The sequence below is a fragment of the Mus caroli genome, unplaced genomic scaffold (genome assembly GCF_978045245.1).
Source record: "Mus caroli unplaced genomic scaffold, Mus_caroli_1 scaffold_6, whole genome shotgun sequence".
NCBI classification, from domain to species: Eukaryota; Metazoa; Chordata; class Mammalia; order Rodentia; family Muridae; genus Mus; species Mus caroli.
The window spans coordinates 139,851,598-139,867,384 of record NW_028227261.1 but is presented as its reverse complement, the minus strand read 5'-3'; the positions used below and the strand labels follow the sequence as shown (position 1 = coordinate 139,867,384).

The following is a 15,787-nucleotide window of genomic DNA, read 5'->3' as shown; positions in this document are numbered from 1 at the left end:
AGGATGTGGAGAAAGAGGAACACTCCTCCATTGTTGGTGGGATTGCAAGCTTGTACAACCACTCTGGAAATCAGTCTGGCGGTTCCTCAGAAAATTGGACATAGTACTACCGGAGGATCCAGCAATACCTCTCCTGGGCATATATACAGAAGATGTCCCAACCGGTAAAAAGGACACATGCTCCACTATGTTCATAGAAGCCCTATTTATAATAGCCAGAAGCTGGAAAGAACCCAGATGTCCCTCAACAGAGGAATGGATACAGAAATTATGGTACATTTACACAATGGAGTACTACTCAGCTATTAAAAAGAATGAATTTATGAAATTCCTAGGCAAATGGATGGACCTGGAGGGCATCATCTTGAGTGAGGTAACACAATCACAAAGGAACTCACACAATATGTATTCACTGATAAGTGGATATTAGCCCAAAACTTAGGATACCCAAGATATAAGATACAATTTGCTAAACGAATGAAACTCAAGACGAATGAAGACCAAAGTGTGGACACTGTGCCCCTTCTTAGAATTGGGAACAAAACACCCATGGAAGGAGTTACAGAGACAAAGTTTGGAGCTGTGATGAAAGGATGGACCATCTAGAGACTGCCGTATCCAGGGATCCATCCCATAATCAGCTTCTAAACGCTGACACCATTGCATACACTAGCAAGATTTTGCTGAAAGGACCCAAATATAGCTGTCTCTTGTGAAACGATGCCGGGGCCTAGCAAACACAGGAGTGGATGTTCACAGTCAGCTATTGGATGTATCACAGGGCTCCCAATGGAGAAGCTAGAGAAAGTACCCAAGGAGCTAAAGGGATCTGCAACCCTATTGTTGGAACAACATGATGTACTAACCAGAACCCCGGAGCTCTTGTCTCTAGCTGCATATGTAACGAAAGATGGCCTAGTCGGCCATCAATGGAAAGAGAGGCCCATTGGACTTGCAAACTTTATATGCCCCAATATAGGGGAATGCCAGGGCCAAAAGAATGGGAATGGGTGGGTAGGGAAGTGGGGGGCGCTATGGGGGACTTTTGGGATAGCATTGGAAATGTAATTGAGGAAAATATGTAATAAAAATATTAAAAATAAAAAAAAAATAAAAAAAAATAAAAGCATATCTCACGATGATGGTAGAGGACATCAAGAAGGACTTTAATAACACACTTAAAGAAATACAAAAGAACACTGGTAAACAGGTAGAAGACATTAAAGAGGAAGCACAAAAATCCCTTAAAGAATTGCAGGAGAACACTGCTAAACAGGTAGAAGACATTAAAGAGGAAGTACAAAAATCCCTTAAAGAATTGCAGGAGAACACTGCTAAACAGGTAGAAGACGTTAAAGAGGAAGCACAAAAATCCATTAAAGAATTGCAGGAGAACACTGCTAAACAGGTAGAAGACATTAAAGAGGAAGCACAAAAATCCATTAAAGAATTGCAGGAAAACCAGACCAAACAGGTGATGGAATTGAATAAAACCATCCAAGATCTAAAAAGGGAAGTAGAAACAATGAAGAAAACCCAAATTGAGGCAACACTGGACATAGAAACACTAGGAAAGAAATCTGGAACCATAGATACGAGCATCAGCAACAGAATACAAGAGATGGAAGAGAGAATCTCAGGTGCAGAAGACTCCATAGAGAACATCAGCACGACAATCAAAGAAAATACAAAATCCAAAAAGATCCTAACTCAAAATATCCAGGAAATCCAGGACAAAATGAGAAGACCAAACCTACGTATAATAGGAGTAGATGAGAATGAAGATTTTCAACTCAAAGGACCAGCAAATATATTCAACAAAATTATAGAAGAAAACTTCCCAAACCTAAAGAAAGAGATGCCCATGAACATAAAAGAAGTTTACAGAATTCCAAATAGACTGGACCAGAAAAGAAATTCCTTCCGACACATAATAATCAGAACAACAAATGCACTAAATAAAGATAGAATACTAAAAGCAGTAAGGGAAAAAGGTCAAGTAACATATAAAGGCAAGCCTATCAGAATTACACCGGATTTTTCACCAGAGACTATGAAAGCCAGAAGGGCCTGGACAGATGTTATACAGAAACTAAGAGAACACAATTTCCAGCCCAGGCTACTATACCCAGCCAAACTCTCAATTACCATAGATGGAGAAACCAAAGTATTCCACGATAAAACCAAATTCACACATTACCTTTCCACGAATCCAGCACTTCAAAGGATAATAACAGAAAAAAACCAATACAAGGACGGAAACCATGTGATAGAAAAAGCAAGAAGGTAATCCCTCAACAAACCTAAAAGAAGACAGCCACAAAAACAGAACACCAACTCTAACAACAAAAATAAAAGGAAGCAACAATTACTTCTCCTTAATATCTCTTAATATCAATGGACTCAACTCCCCAATAAAAAGACATAGACTAACAGGCTGGCTACAGAAACAGGACCCAACATTTTGCTGCTTACAGGAAACTCATCTCAGAGAAAAAGATAGACACTACCTCAGAATGAAAGGCTGGAAAACAATTTTCCAAGCAAATGGTAGGAAGAAACAAGCTGGAGTAGCCATTCTAATATGTGATAAGATTGACTTCCAACCCAAAGTCATCAAAAAAGACAAGGAAGGGCACTTCATTCTCATCAAAGGTAAAATCCTCCAAGAGGAACTATCAATTCTGAATATCTATGCGCCAAATACAAGGGCAGCCTCATTCATTAAAGATACTTTAGTAAAGCTCAAAGCACACAATGCACCTCACACAATAATAGTGGGAGACTTCAACACACCACTTTCACCAATGGAAAGATCATGGAAACAGAAACTAAACAGGGACACAGTGAAACTAACAGAGGTTATGAAACAAATGGATCTGACAGATATCTACAGAACATTTTATCCTAAAACGAAAGGATATACCTTCTTCTCAGCACCTCACGGTACCTTCTCCAAAATTGACCACATAATTGGTCACAAAACAAGCCTCAATATATACAAAAATATTGAAATTGTCCCATGCACCCTATCAGATCACCATGGACTAAGACTGATCTTCAATAACAAAATAAATAATAGAAAGCCAACACACACGTGGAAACTAAACAACACTCTTCTCAATGATACCTTGGTCAAGGAAGGAATAAAGAAAGAAATTAAGGACTTTCTGGAGTTTAATGAAAATGAAGCCACAACATACCCAAACTTATGGGACACAATGAAAGCATTTCTAAGAGGAAAACTCATAGCTCTGAGTGCCTCCAAAAAGAAACTAGAGAGAGCACACATTAGCAGCTTGACAACACACCTAAAAGCTCTAGAACGAAAGGAAGCAAATTCACCCAAGAGGAGTAGACGGCAAGAAATAATCAAACTCAGGGGTGAAATAAACCAAGTGGAAACAAGAAGAACAATTCAAAGAATCAACCAATCAAGGAGCTGGTTCTTTGAGAAAATCAACAAGATAGATAAACCCTTAGCCAGACTCACTAGAGGGCATAGGGAAAGTACTCTAATTAACAAAATCAGAAATGAAAAAAGAGACATAAGAACAGACCCTGAAGAAATCCAAAACACCATCAGATCCTTCTACAAAAGGCTATACTCAGCAAAACTGGAGAACCTGGATGAAATGGAGAAGTTCCTAGACAGATACCAGGTACCAAAGTTGAATCAAGATCAGGTTAATGATCTAAACAGCCCTATATCCCCCAAAGAAATAGAAGCAGTCATTAATAGTCTCCCAACCAAGAAAAGCCCAGGACCAGATGGGTTTAGTGCAGAGTTCTATCAAACCTTCAAAGAAGAACTAATCCCAGTTCTTCACAAACTATTCCACAAAATAGAATCAGAAGGTACTCTACCCAACTCATTCTATGAAGCCACAATTACTCTGATACCAAAACCACATAAAGACCCAACAAAAATAGAGAACTTCAGACCAATTTCCCTTATGAATATTGATGCAAAAATCCTCAATAAAGTTCTCGCTAACCGAATTCAAGAACACATCAAAACAATCATCCATTCTGACCAAGTAGGTTTCATCCCAGGGATGCAAGGATGGTTCAATATACGAAAATCCATCAATGTAATCCATTATATAAACAAACTCAAAGACAAAAACCACATGATCATCTCGTTAGATGCTGAAAAAGCATTTGACAAAATCCAGCACCCATTCATGATAAAAGTCTTGGAAAGATCAGGAATTCAAGGCCCATACCTAACCATGACAAAAGCAATATACAGCAAACCAGTAGCCAACATCAAAGTAAATGGTGAGAAGCTGGAAGCAATCCCACTAAAATCAGGGACTAGACAAGGCTGCCCACTCTCTCCCTACCTATTCAACATTGTACTTGAAGTCCTAGCCAGAGCAATTAGACAACAAAAGGAGATCAAGGGGATACAAATCGGAAAAGAAGAAGTCAAAATATCGCTTTTTGCAGATGATATGATAGTATATATAAGTGACCCTAAAAATTCCACCAGAGAACTCCTAAGCCTGATAAATAGCTTCGGTGAAGTAGCTGGATATAAAATTAACACAAGCAAGTCAATGGCCTTTCTGTACACAAAGGATAAACAAGCAGAGAAGGAAATTAGGGAAACAACACCCTTCTCAATAGTCACAAACAATATAAAATACCTTGGCATGACTCTAACTAAGGAAGTGAAAGATCTCTATGACAAGAACTTCAAGTCCCTGAAGAAAGAAATTAAAGATCTCAGAAGATGGAAAAACCTCCCATGCTCATGGATTGGCAGGATCAACATTGTAAAAATGGCTATCTTTCCAAAAGCAATCTACAGATTCAATACAATCCCCATCAAAATTCCAACTCAATTCTTCAACAAATTGGAAAGGGCAATCTGCAAATTCATCTGGAACAACAAAAAACCTAGGATAGCAAAAACTCTTCTCAAGGATAAAAGAACCTCTGGAGGAATCACCATGCCTGACCTAAAGCTGTACTACAGAGCAATTGTGATAAAAACTGCATGGTACTGGTATAGTGACAGACAAGTAGACCAATGGAACAGAATTGAAGACCCTGAGATCAACCCACATACCTATGGTCACTTGATCTTTGACAAGGGAGCAAAAAACATCCAGTGGAAAAAAGACAGCATTTTCAACAAATGGTGCTGGCACAACTGGCAGTTATCATGTAGAAGAATGCGAATTGATCCATTCCTATCTTCTTGTACCAAGGTCAAATCTAAGTGGATTAAGGAATTCCACATAAAACCAGAGACACTGAAACTTATAGAGGAGAAAGTAGGTAAAAGCCTCGAAGATATGGGTACAGGGGAAAAAATTCCTGAATAGAACAGCAAAGGCTTGTGCTGTAAGATCGAGAATCGATAAATGGGACCTCATAAAGTTGCAAAGCTTCTGCAAGGCAAAAGACAAAAAGACCACCAACAGATTGGGAAAGGATCCTTACCTATCCTAAATCAGATAGGGGACTAATATCCAATATATATAAGGAACTCAAGAAGGTAGACTCCAGAAAATCAAATAACCCCATTAAAAAATGGGGCTCAGAACTGAACAAAGAATTCTCACCTGAGGAATACCGAATGGCAGAGAAGCACCTGAAAAAATGTTCAACATCCTTAATCATCAGGGAAATGCAAATCAAAACAACCCTGAGATTCCACCTCACACCAGTCAGAATGGCTAAGATCAAAAATTCAGGTGACAGCAGATGCTGGCGAGGATGTGGAGAAAGAGGAACACTCCTTCATTGTTGGTGGGATTGCAAGCTGGTATAACCACTCTGGAAATCAGTTTGGCGGTTCCTCAGAAAATTGGACATAATACTACCAGAGGATCCAGCAATATCTCTCCTGGGCATATATCCAGAAGATGTTCCAACCGGTAAGAAGGACACATGCTCCACTATGTTCATAGCAGCCTTATTTATAATAGCCAGAAGCTGGAAATAACCCAGATGCCCCTCAACAGAGGAATGGATACAGAAAATGTGGTACATTTACACAATGGAGTACTACTCAGCTATTAAAAGGAATGAATTTATGAAATTCCTAGGCAAATGGATGGATCTGGAGGGCATCATTCTGAGTGAGGTAACATATTCACAAAGGAACTCACACAATATGTACTCACTGATAAGTGGATATTAGCCCAAAAACTTAGGATACCCAAGATATAAGATACAATTTGTTAAATGCATGAAATTCAAGAAGAACGAAGACCAAAGTGTGGACACTGTGCCCCTTCTTAGAATTGGGAACAAAACACCCATGGAAAGAATTACAGAGATAAAGTTTGGAGCTGTGAAGAAAGGATGGACCATCTAAAGATGCCATATCCAGGGATCCATCCCATAATCAGCTTCCAAACGCTGACACCATTGCATACACTAGCAAGATTTTGCTGAAAGGACCCAGATATAGCTGTCTCTTGTGAGACAATGCCGGGGCCTAGCAAACACAGAAGTGGATGCTCACAGTCAGCTATTGGATGGATCACAGGGCCCCCAATGGAGGAGCTAGAGAAAGTACCCAAGGAGCTAAAGGGAACTGCAACCCCATAGGTGGATCATTATTATGAACTAACCAGTACCCCAGAGCTCTTGTCTCTAGCTGCATTTGTATCAAAAGATGGCCTAGTAGGCCATCACTGGAAAGAGAGGCCCATTGGACTTGCCAACTTTATATGCCTCAGTACAGGGTAATGCCAGGGCCAAGGGGTGGGGGTGGGTGGGTGAGGGACTGGGGGGGGGGAGTGTATTGGGGACTTTTTGGATAGCATTGGAAATGTAATTGAGGAAATTACCTAATTAAAAAAAATAAAAATAAAAAAATAAGTTAAACTAGTCATTTATACTATATAGATATCTATCCATGTGTACATTTATTGATAATATATACATAGAATTAACTCTATGCTCCACATTAAAACTTAGAAAATTAAAAGAAAGAAATGCTGTTCTATTAGTCTTAGAGTTTTCTGAAATAAAGCTACCACATCAGATTAAATATTCAGCCTGCCTCCTTCACAATCAAGAAACGTTTTCTACCCCAAGAACCTTCTGCATCTTCTCTCTTGGTAACACTGCAGTGTGTGGTCTAAAAGGCAACTGTAGAAGGTTAAGTATCAACACCCAAGCCCCAAAACTGTCTTTGTGACTGTGAACAAGTTAGTTAGACTCTCTGGGTCTTAGTTTCTTTATCTATAAAAGGGTACAATGAAGATACCTACCTCTTGATGGTTACAAACAACTACCTTGTTCATAAGCACAGTACCTGTCCATAGAAACCTTACAATAAGAAGCTAGAATCATTACTCTGATATGCTTGATGCAGGAAGAAAAAAAAAGTTGAAGAGGCTTAAATGTAATGTGACAATTTTAAATTATCTTAATCAATTTGAATTTTAAGTACAAATTTTCTATACAAGAGAAGGAAATAATGACATTTAAGAGAATAATCTCCAGAAAGTGATTTGAAAAGAGCTGATCTTCAAAGAAACCAGTTCTTTCCTCCTACAATTTATTCATAGGGATAATATGGACACAAGAGAAGTTTCCTATGGATATGGTCAGTTTAGCCTCTGTTGCAGGATGTTTGACCACACTGTGAACCTCTAGACTGTGTTTCTTACTAGCAAGGCTTCATTTGTAAAGTCAAAAAATTCAGATCATATTAATGACCTAAACATCTAACAAGGAGAAAATAGTTAAAATATTATGCTAGAGCAGAATAGCATATATTCACTTAAAAAGATATGACGCTTTTAATCTGATAAAAAGACATTCACCAAAAAGGGACTGAAAACACGAGTCTCTAAGTAGCATGTAAAATATTAATTCATCTTAAAATATATTCTAAATACACAAGAGAGTCACAGAGGAATGTAGTAATGCCTCACTAACTATATTTCTCAGTATTTACCCACTGACATTGTCTGGCTTTTACTTATTCTTATACATGCATCTATATTCCTTTCATGATAAGAATACAATTATAAAAGCAGTAAAACTAATTTCTATCTGAAGCAATCTTGTATGTTCTGGTAAATCAAAATTCATGATAGAGACTCGCAGTCAACAGTGGGAGGACCTGTGTTCTTTATCTTGGCTGATAGCAGAGGAGTCCCTCATCTGCTTCCTTGGTCCTTCCTTTGGTATTGTTAACTAGCTCTGCCAAAATGGACATGGTGAAATCCAGATAACAAGGATGCTCTCATCAGGAAAGACAACAAGTGAAATGTAGCCAAGGCAATAAAGACCTCACTAGCAAAAAACAAAAACAACAAAAACAAAACAAAACAAAACAAAACCTCAAAAACTTAGAATGCTAGAGTAAAAATAAATTCCTATTTTCTTTTCATCCAACAAAACTTTTCCACTCCTCTGCATTGTTGAGTCAGTCTGGAAATCTCACAGGTTACTCTGAATTCTGTGAGCAACTAAAAAGTTATTACATAGAGAGTCTGCATTCTTAATGAACCAGTGTCACATTTACAGAATTATCCATAATGTTACATTTTAAGCCAAGAGTTCAGTGTGAAGGTGCATGCTTATGAGCTAAACTTTCACCCGTAGAGTCCAGAGGTCTTTAGGTTGTACAGCAAGAAATGGCCTCTTCAGGAAGAGCGGGTTTCCCTCACAGTAGAACTCCCTCAGCCTTAGATTCTGAAACTGGTAAAAGAAAAGATCGTTTGCAAACAGACAGTAGACATTACTTCTTAAGGTTCATTATAATTTAGGCTGTACATTCTACACTAGTATTTTATGATTAGGAGACATTCTATTTGTTAGAAATATTAAGAGTTTTATCATATTGACTAGCCAAGGAAACATGTTTACAGTCACAGAACAAGTCAATAACAAAATAATGTTTACTAAATCAAATTCTGGAAACATTTGTAGCATGTATTAGAAAACCAAACATGACGAAAACAATTCTAAAACATACTAAAAATACTAACTAATGCCTCAAATCAATTTTTGTTTAATAAAGACAAGAGAAACCTAAAAATCTCATTATAAGCTGTTATGAAGAAGAAAACGACAACAGAAGGAAGTGGCTCTGGTTCAAGTCCAGTGACTGCCAAGCATGTGCAAGACCTTGTGACAGAGCCTTGTCACTGTGAAAGGAAACAGCATAAAGCTGTGGGAAGCAGAGTGTTTACAGGGATACTTAATCTATAAAGAAAATCCAAACCCTACTGGAATGTACTACTGAAATAAACAATAAGAAATACCTTTGTGTTCATAGTCTGTCCAGTGTGCCTTTGCTAGAATCTGTAATGTAAAGACCTACTTCTCGGAGACTAAAGTCTTAGGAAAAATAAAACAGGAAAGAAAGCAGATCTTCAGAGGTACGCTAGTAAATAGAAAAATGAAGCAGGGGTGGGAGAAGAGGGGAACAAAGAGAAGGGGTGCTCAGATGAGTGAAAATGACTGGAAGAGAAGAGAGAGGGAAGGCGAGCCAGGATTAATAGTGTGTCGTGAATCTAAAGCATAAACACCCCTGCCACAGCCAACTCAATTCACTGGCTGTGGAATTGAAAAGAAAAAAACAACTCGCATGAGTCAGAAGAAGCTGGCTCAGTCCCACCACAGCATTTCATGAAATTTGTGGAAGAACAAGAGGTTTATGTCATTTCAAGCCAAGGGTTTGAAAAATAGCAACAATTAGTCAAATTAAAAATCATTGATTTAATATATCTTTCTGGGTAATAATGTTATTAAGTTTTGAATGTTACAGTAAAATTATATATATACATGTATATGTATACATATGATTTTTAGATGAACTATACAAGGCCTCTTTCTATCAAACTTAATCCTGGCCACACCAAAGACATTCCAACCTTCTCTACTCAGTTTCAAGTGTTATCCATTGCAAAGAAGCTACTCTGAGAGTTGAGGCCAATGTCAGTCATAAATTGGTGCTGAATGTGAGAAAGTCAAAGATAGAATGTATTTTCTCTAATTTTCTACACAATCATTGTTTTCTCAATTCCTCTCTGTCCTAGTAAATAGCAACTCATTCTTGTACCTAAACTCATAGTCATTTTAAAAAGAAAAGTTGAAGACAAGGCTCTGTAGGTAAAGTACTTACAAACAAGAATGAGAACCTGAGTTTTGATTCTCAGTGCCTACACAATAAAAGCACGCACAAAAGTGAACAGCTGTAATCTTAGAACAGGGAAAGCAATGACGGGGAAATTCCTTGAGCTCACAGACAAGCCAGTCTAGATTGTGTTGGTAAGCTCTAGGTTCAGTGAGAGATTCTCTCTCAAATGATAAGGTGGAAAACCATTCCACAAAGATACTTGTTATGTTCATAGCAACTTTATTTGTAATAGTCAGAAACTAGAAACAACCTAGATGTCCCTCAACTAAAGAATAGATAAAGAGCCGGACGTGGTGGCTCACGCCTTTAATCCCAGCACTCGGGAGGCAGAGGCAGGTGGATTTCTGAGTTGGTCTACAAAGTGAGTTCCAGGACAGCCAGGGCTATACAGAGAAACCCTGTCTCAAATAAAAAAAAAAAAAAGAAAGAAAGAAAGAAAGAAAGAAAGAAAGAAAGAAAGAAAGAAAGAAAGAAAGAAAGAAAGAGAAAAAAGAGAAAAAGGAAAAAAAAAAGAAAATGTGGTACATCTACACAATGAAATACTATTCAGTTATTAAAAACAAAGACATCATGAATTTTGCAGGCAAACAAATGGATCTTGAGAATATCATACTGAGTGAGGTAACCCAGTCTCAAAGGGGCATGCATGACAGGAGTCTAGCATGGCTGTCTTCTGAGAGCTCCACTCGGCAGCTGACTCAGACAGATGCAGACACCCACTGACAAACAGTTGATGGAGCTTGGGAACTCTTGGGGAAGAATAGGAGGGAAGGAACTTTACAGGAAGACCAACAGTGTCAGCTAATCTGGACCTTTGTGGCTCTCAGAGTCTGAATCACCAACCAAAGAACATACATGGGCTGGACCTAGGTCTCCCACACATATGTAGCAGATGTGCAGCTTGGTCTTCATATGGACCCTGAACAAGTGGAATAGGAGCTATCCCAAAAGCTGTTGTCTGTATGTGGATATGTTATGGCTTTCGACAATAGTCACAACATTTTCATTGGAAATGATGGGTTGAGATGGTGTCAAAAATATAGCACTGCTCAATATTTTACTGCAAAAGGTTTTAGCCCTATAATGATCATGATTAAACTGGCTTAGCCATACTGATTTCTTTTACATGTGTAATGAATATTATATATGACACTTTCATAGTGAGGATTTTATAACAGGATTTTACGTTAAGAACATTTATTTGGCAGAAAACCTAAGTTCAGTTCACAGCATCCAGGTCAGGCAACTCACAATTGCATTTATCTTGATCCCCAAGGGATCTGACATGTTCTTCTGCACTATAAGGACACCTGGACTCAAGTGTATATTTACACACAGAAATACACATGCATAGACATGATTTGAAACAATAAATAAATAGAAGATTTGTGGTGGTCACAGGCAACAGCTCTATCAGTAATGTGCCCACTATGCACACATGAGAACCTAACTTTGGCTGGTACCATGCTGGTGGTATGCATCTCTAAACCTAATGCGAAGAAATGGAGACAGGCAGCTCTCTTGAGTGCACTGCCCAGCCAACCTAGACTGGTAGAGCTCTGGGTTCAGTGACAGACCCTGTCTCAAAAAAAATAGGTCAGAAAGATTAAGGTAGGCACCCAATGCCGACATACACTTGCATATTCACACACACAGCACACAGGACATGAACACACACATCCGCCACATGCACTCCCCCTCCCAACAAAGAAATTTATCTATGGAGAACATAAAGGACTATATCAAAAGATTCATATTGATGGGAAAGAGTTGAAGAGAAATGATCAGAGGAACTCAGAACGGTTGTTGAATTTTCCTGTCTTTTATTACGTTCTTCTTTGTGGTCAGATGAAAGAAAGGGTAACAACTTCCATAAATATTTGAAGGCATGCATTGCATAGACAAAGGACATGATCTCTTCAAAACAGAGAATAAGATCACCAGGCAAGATACCAATTTAAAAGGAAGAAAGAATGAAAGAAAGAAAGAAAGAAAGAAAGAAAGAAAGAAAGAAAGAAAGAAAGAAAGAAAGAACGAACGAACGAACGAACGAACGAACGAACGAACGAACGAAAGAAAGAAAGAAAGAAAGAAAGAAAGAAAGAAAGAAAGAAAGAAAGAAAGAAAGACAGGATGAAAGTGATAAAGGCTGGAACCTGAAGGTTTAGGAAGAGCTCTAGTATAAGCCTTTGTTCCTAAGCAGGTTTTCTAAATTAAAATTTGGCTATAATACAACATATTCAGAGTATATTCTAAAGTCCTCACATGTCATACTTAGCTCTTTTCAGCCTACTTCCCCAACATGTAACCTGGTAAGCACTCCCCAGGCTGGGGGACTAGGGGGATGAGGGAGGCTTAAAAGAGGTTTCACACCAGACCCTATGTAGGAATATGCAAACATATTACACAGGATTTCAAAGAGATACTCTAAATTCACACAGTAGTGGTGACCCATGTGTGCAGAGTAGTGCCATTATTTTTAGCACTGCCATCCCTAGTCCACATTAAGATTTTGTGGTAAGGAAATATCAGAAAGTAAGGGAATGACAATATTGAGTATTCTAAATAAAATATAAAATAAAATAAAATAAAATAAAATAAAATAAAATAAAATAAAATAAAATAAAATAAAAACGGCTAGCACTGGTTCAGGAAAGTGAACAGAGAAAATACATAAAACCAGGGTGTCTTGGTCACTGAATCTGCAGGTGGCAAGAAGAAAGCCACTGGGCCTGGCTTGGGCTTATGCAAACCTAAAATCCCACCTCGGGTGACATACTTCCTCCAACAAGGCCATACCTCTGAATCCAATCAAATTCTGCTACTCCCTAGAGACTAACCATCCAAATCTATGAGCCTATGGGCTCTTAGATATGGGCTCTTATTCAAACCACCACAGAGAGATTCAAAAGACTTGAAGATGTTTGCATCAACTCCCTTCAGCAGTACTCTCTTAAATCTGGCTTCTCTGGAAAATGCTTGTAAAAGTCCCACAAGCACGAGGCTGAGTTCATTCTTCTCCTACATTTTGCTTTCCCTTTCATCTTCATCCACAGGAACTATGTCACTGTGTCCTAGCAATGGATCAATGGATACTTCTTGATACTTGCTCTCCTTGCATAAGGACCTCCCGCTAGCTGGCACAGCTACTTTCCACCTAAGCCTTGATGGATATTTCTTCCTCTATAGATTGTTGAAACAATAATCTGAAGTTAGTACAAGCTTTTGTTCTTAGCAGGTTTCTTTATGTTAAAATATGGCTATAATACAACTTCTACAGAGTATATTCAAAAGTCCTAACATGTCATAATTGGCTCTCTTCAGCTTAGTTCTCCAACATGTAACCTGGTAAGCATTCCCCATAAGGAGGGTTTTGTTTTGTTTTGTTTTTTGAGAGTTCACACCAGCTTGGCCTGAACTGTTATTACTCAAATATGCACCATCTGTCTGAGACTGGAATATCAGCCATCTGTGTTCCCCTACCTTCACCACGCGTTCTTGCCCTATGTATAAGTCAGTCCTATAAAGAGCAGGGACAGCCACCACTGAAAACTATTTCAGGCTGTGTTACCTTTAAAAACTAAGTCTTGGCAGTGCAGGCAGGTGGAAGAGGCCGCCCATTTGCCTCTCTGTGCAGGTGGGTGGGTGCCAGGATATGATAGAGAGATGGGAGAGAAAGAGAAGCAGAGTGGTTTGTGTACTATGAAGAGAGGCAGAACTGGAGACCATGATGAGGAACAGCCTGATATGAGAGGCCTGCACTGACACCTGAGGCCATGCTGAGGGCCATGTCTACATGTTGGGGCCTGAGGTCTACAGTAGCACGGATCTCTGTTGATACCCATTGCCCATGTCCCCATCAAAACTAATGCAGATGTCCTTGGTCTGGGCTGCCCCCTGAAGCTATGTTGATGTCCAAAGACCTTGCTGAGCTGGTCGTGACTCTCACCAGCCACTGCACAGTGGGGTCATTGGTGATGTGGGTATGGGAGACCTGGCCTGGCCTGGTTGGCTGTGAGCATCCACCTCTGTATTTGACAGACACAGGCACAGCCTCTCAGGAGAGATCTATATCAGGCTCCTGTCAGCAGGCACTTCTTGGCATCCACAATAGTGTCTGGGTTTGGTGTCTGTATATGGGATGGATTCTCAGGTGGGGCAGTCTCTGGATGGCCTTTCCTTCATCTCTGTTCCACACTTTGTCTCTATTTGCTCCCGTGAGTATTTTGTTATCCCTTCTAAGAAGGACCAAAGCACCCACACTTTGGTCTTCCTTCTTCTGAGTTACAAGTAGTTTGTGAATTGTATCTTGGGTATCCTGAACTTCTGGGCTAATATTCACTTATCAGTGAGTGCATACCATGTGTATTCTGTTGTGACTGGGTTACCTAACTGACGATGATATCTTCTAGTTCCATCCATTTGCCTAAGAACTTCATGAATTCACTGTTTTTAATAGCTGAGTAGAATTCCATTGAGTAAATGTACCACATTTTCTGTATCCATTCCTGTGATGGTTTGTATATCCTTGGATCAGGGAGTGGCACCATCTGAAGGTGTAGCCTTGTTGGAATAGGTGTGACCTGGTTGGAATGGGTGTGTCACTGTGGGTGTGGGTATAAGATCCTCACCCTAGTTGTCTGGAAGTCAGTCTTCCACTAGTAGCCTTTGGATGAAGACAGAACTCTCAGCTCCTCCTGTGCCATGTCTGCCTGGATACTGCCATGCTCCCACCTTGATGCCTTGATGATAATGGACTGAACCTCTGAACCTGTAAGCCAGCCCCAATTAAATGTTGTTTTTATAAGACTTGCCTTGGTCATGGTGTCTGTTCACAGCAGTAAAACCCCAACTAGGACAAGTTGGTACCAGGAGTGGGGTATTGCTGTGATAGGCCTGACCATGCTTTTATTTGAAAGAATGTGGATTTTGGGACTTTGGATTTGGAAAGCAGTGGAATGCTTTAAATGGGGCTTAATGGGTCATCCTAGTAGGAATATGGAAGACTTTGTTGCTGGGATTGATTTGAACTGTGTTGACCTGGCCCAAGAGATTTCAAAGGAGAAGAATTTCAGAATGTGGCATAAAGACTGGTTTTGTGGTATTTTGTTGAAGAATGTGGCTACTTTTTGCCCTTGTCTGAAAAGTTTGCCTGAGGCTAAGGTAAAGAGACTTGGATTAATTGCATTGACAAAAGAAGTTTCAAAAAAGCCCGGCAGAGACTTTGTTCTCTGGTTAAGTCTTATGAAGAAAAGTTTGAACAAGCATAGCAAGCTTAGAAAGGAAAAATATAAAATATACGGTTTGAGTATTAAAGGAGTACCAGGAAGTGAAATAGAGCAAAATCTTGTGTTCTAGGAGATAAAGATTAAGGGAGTGGGACCTTGGGGCAAGATCCTACCCAGCTAAATTAGATCCAGGCATGGTGGTACACACCTTTAATCCCATGAGACAAGCATGCTGATCTCTACATTCAAGGTCAATCTACAGAGCAAGAACCAGGATAGCCAAGCTTAGGCAGTGAAGGATTTAGAAAACATAAAGCTAGTGATAATGTAATAATACAAGGGGATCATGTTCTAGTTCCTGTAAGCAGCAGAACTCGGCAGCTTCAGCCATGTGCCTCTGGCTCTAGAGTTAAGAATGGAAGGATCTACTGGG

At 39.3% G+C, this 15,787-nt stretch overlaps 1 protein-coding gene across 1 annotated transcript in view; it reads right to left on the bottom strand.

The window, feature by feature from the left end:
- Lrrc69 (leucine rich repeat containing 69) overlaps positions 1-15,787 on the bottom strand; it is a 146,686-nt gene that overhangs the window by 63,959 nt on the left and 66,940 nt on the right. Inside the window, exon 6 of the mRNA XM_021160582.2 lies at positions 8,581-8,682. Within this exon, the coding sequence (XP_021016241.2) occupies positions 8,581-8,682 (102 nt within the window). The remainder of the gene's footprint in view (positions 1-8,580; positions 8,683-15,787) is intronic.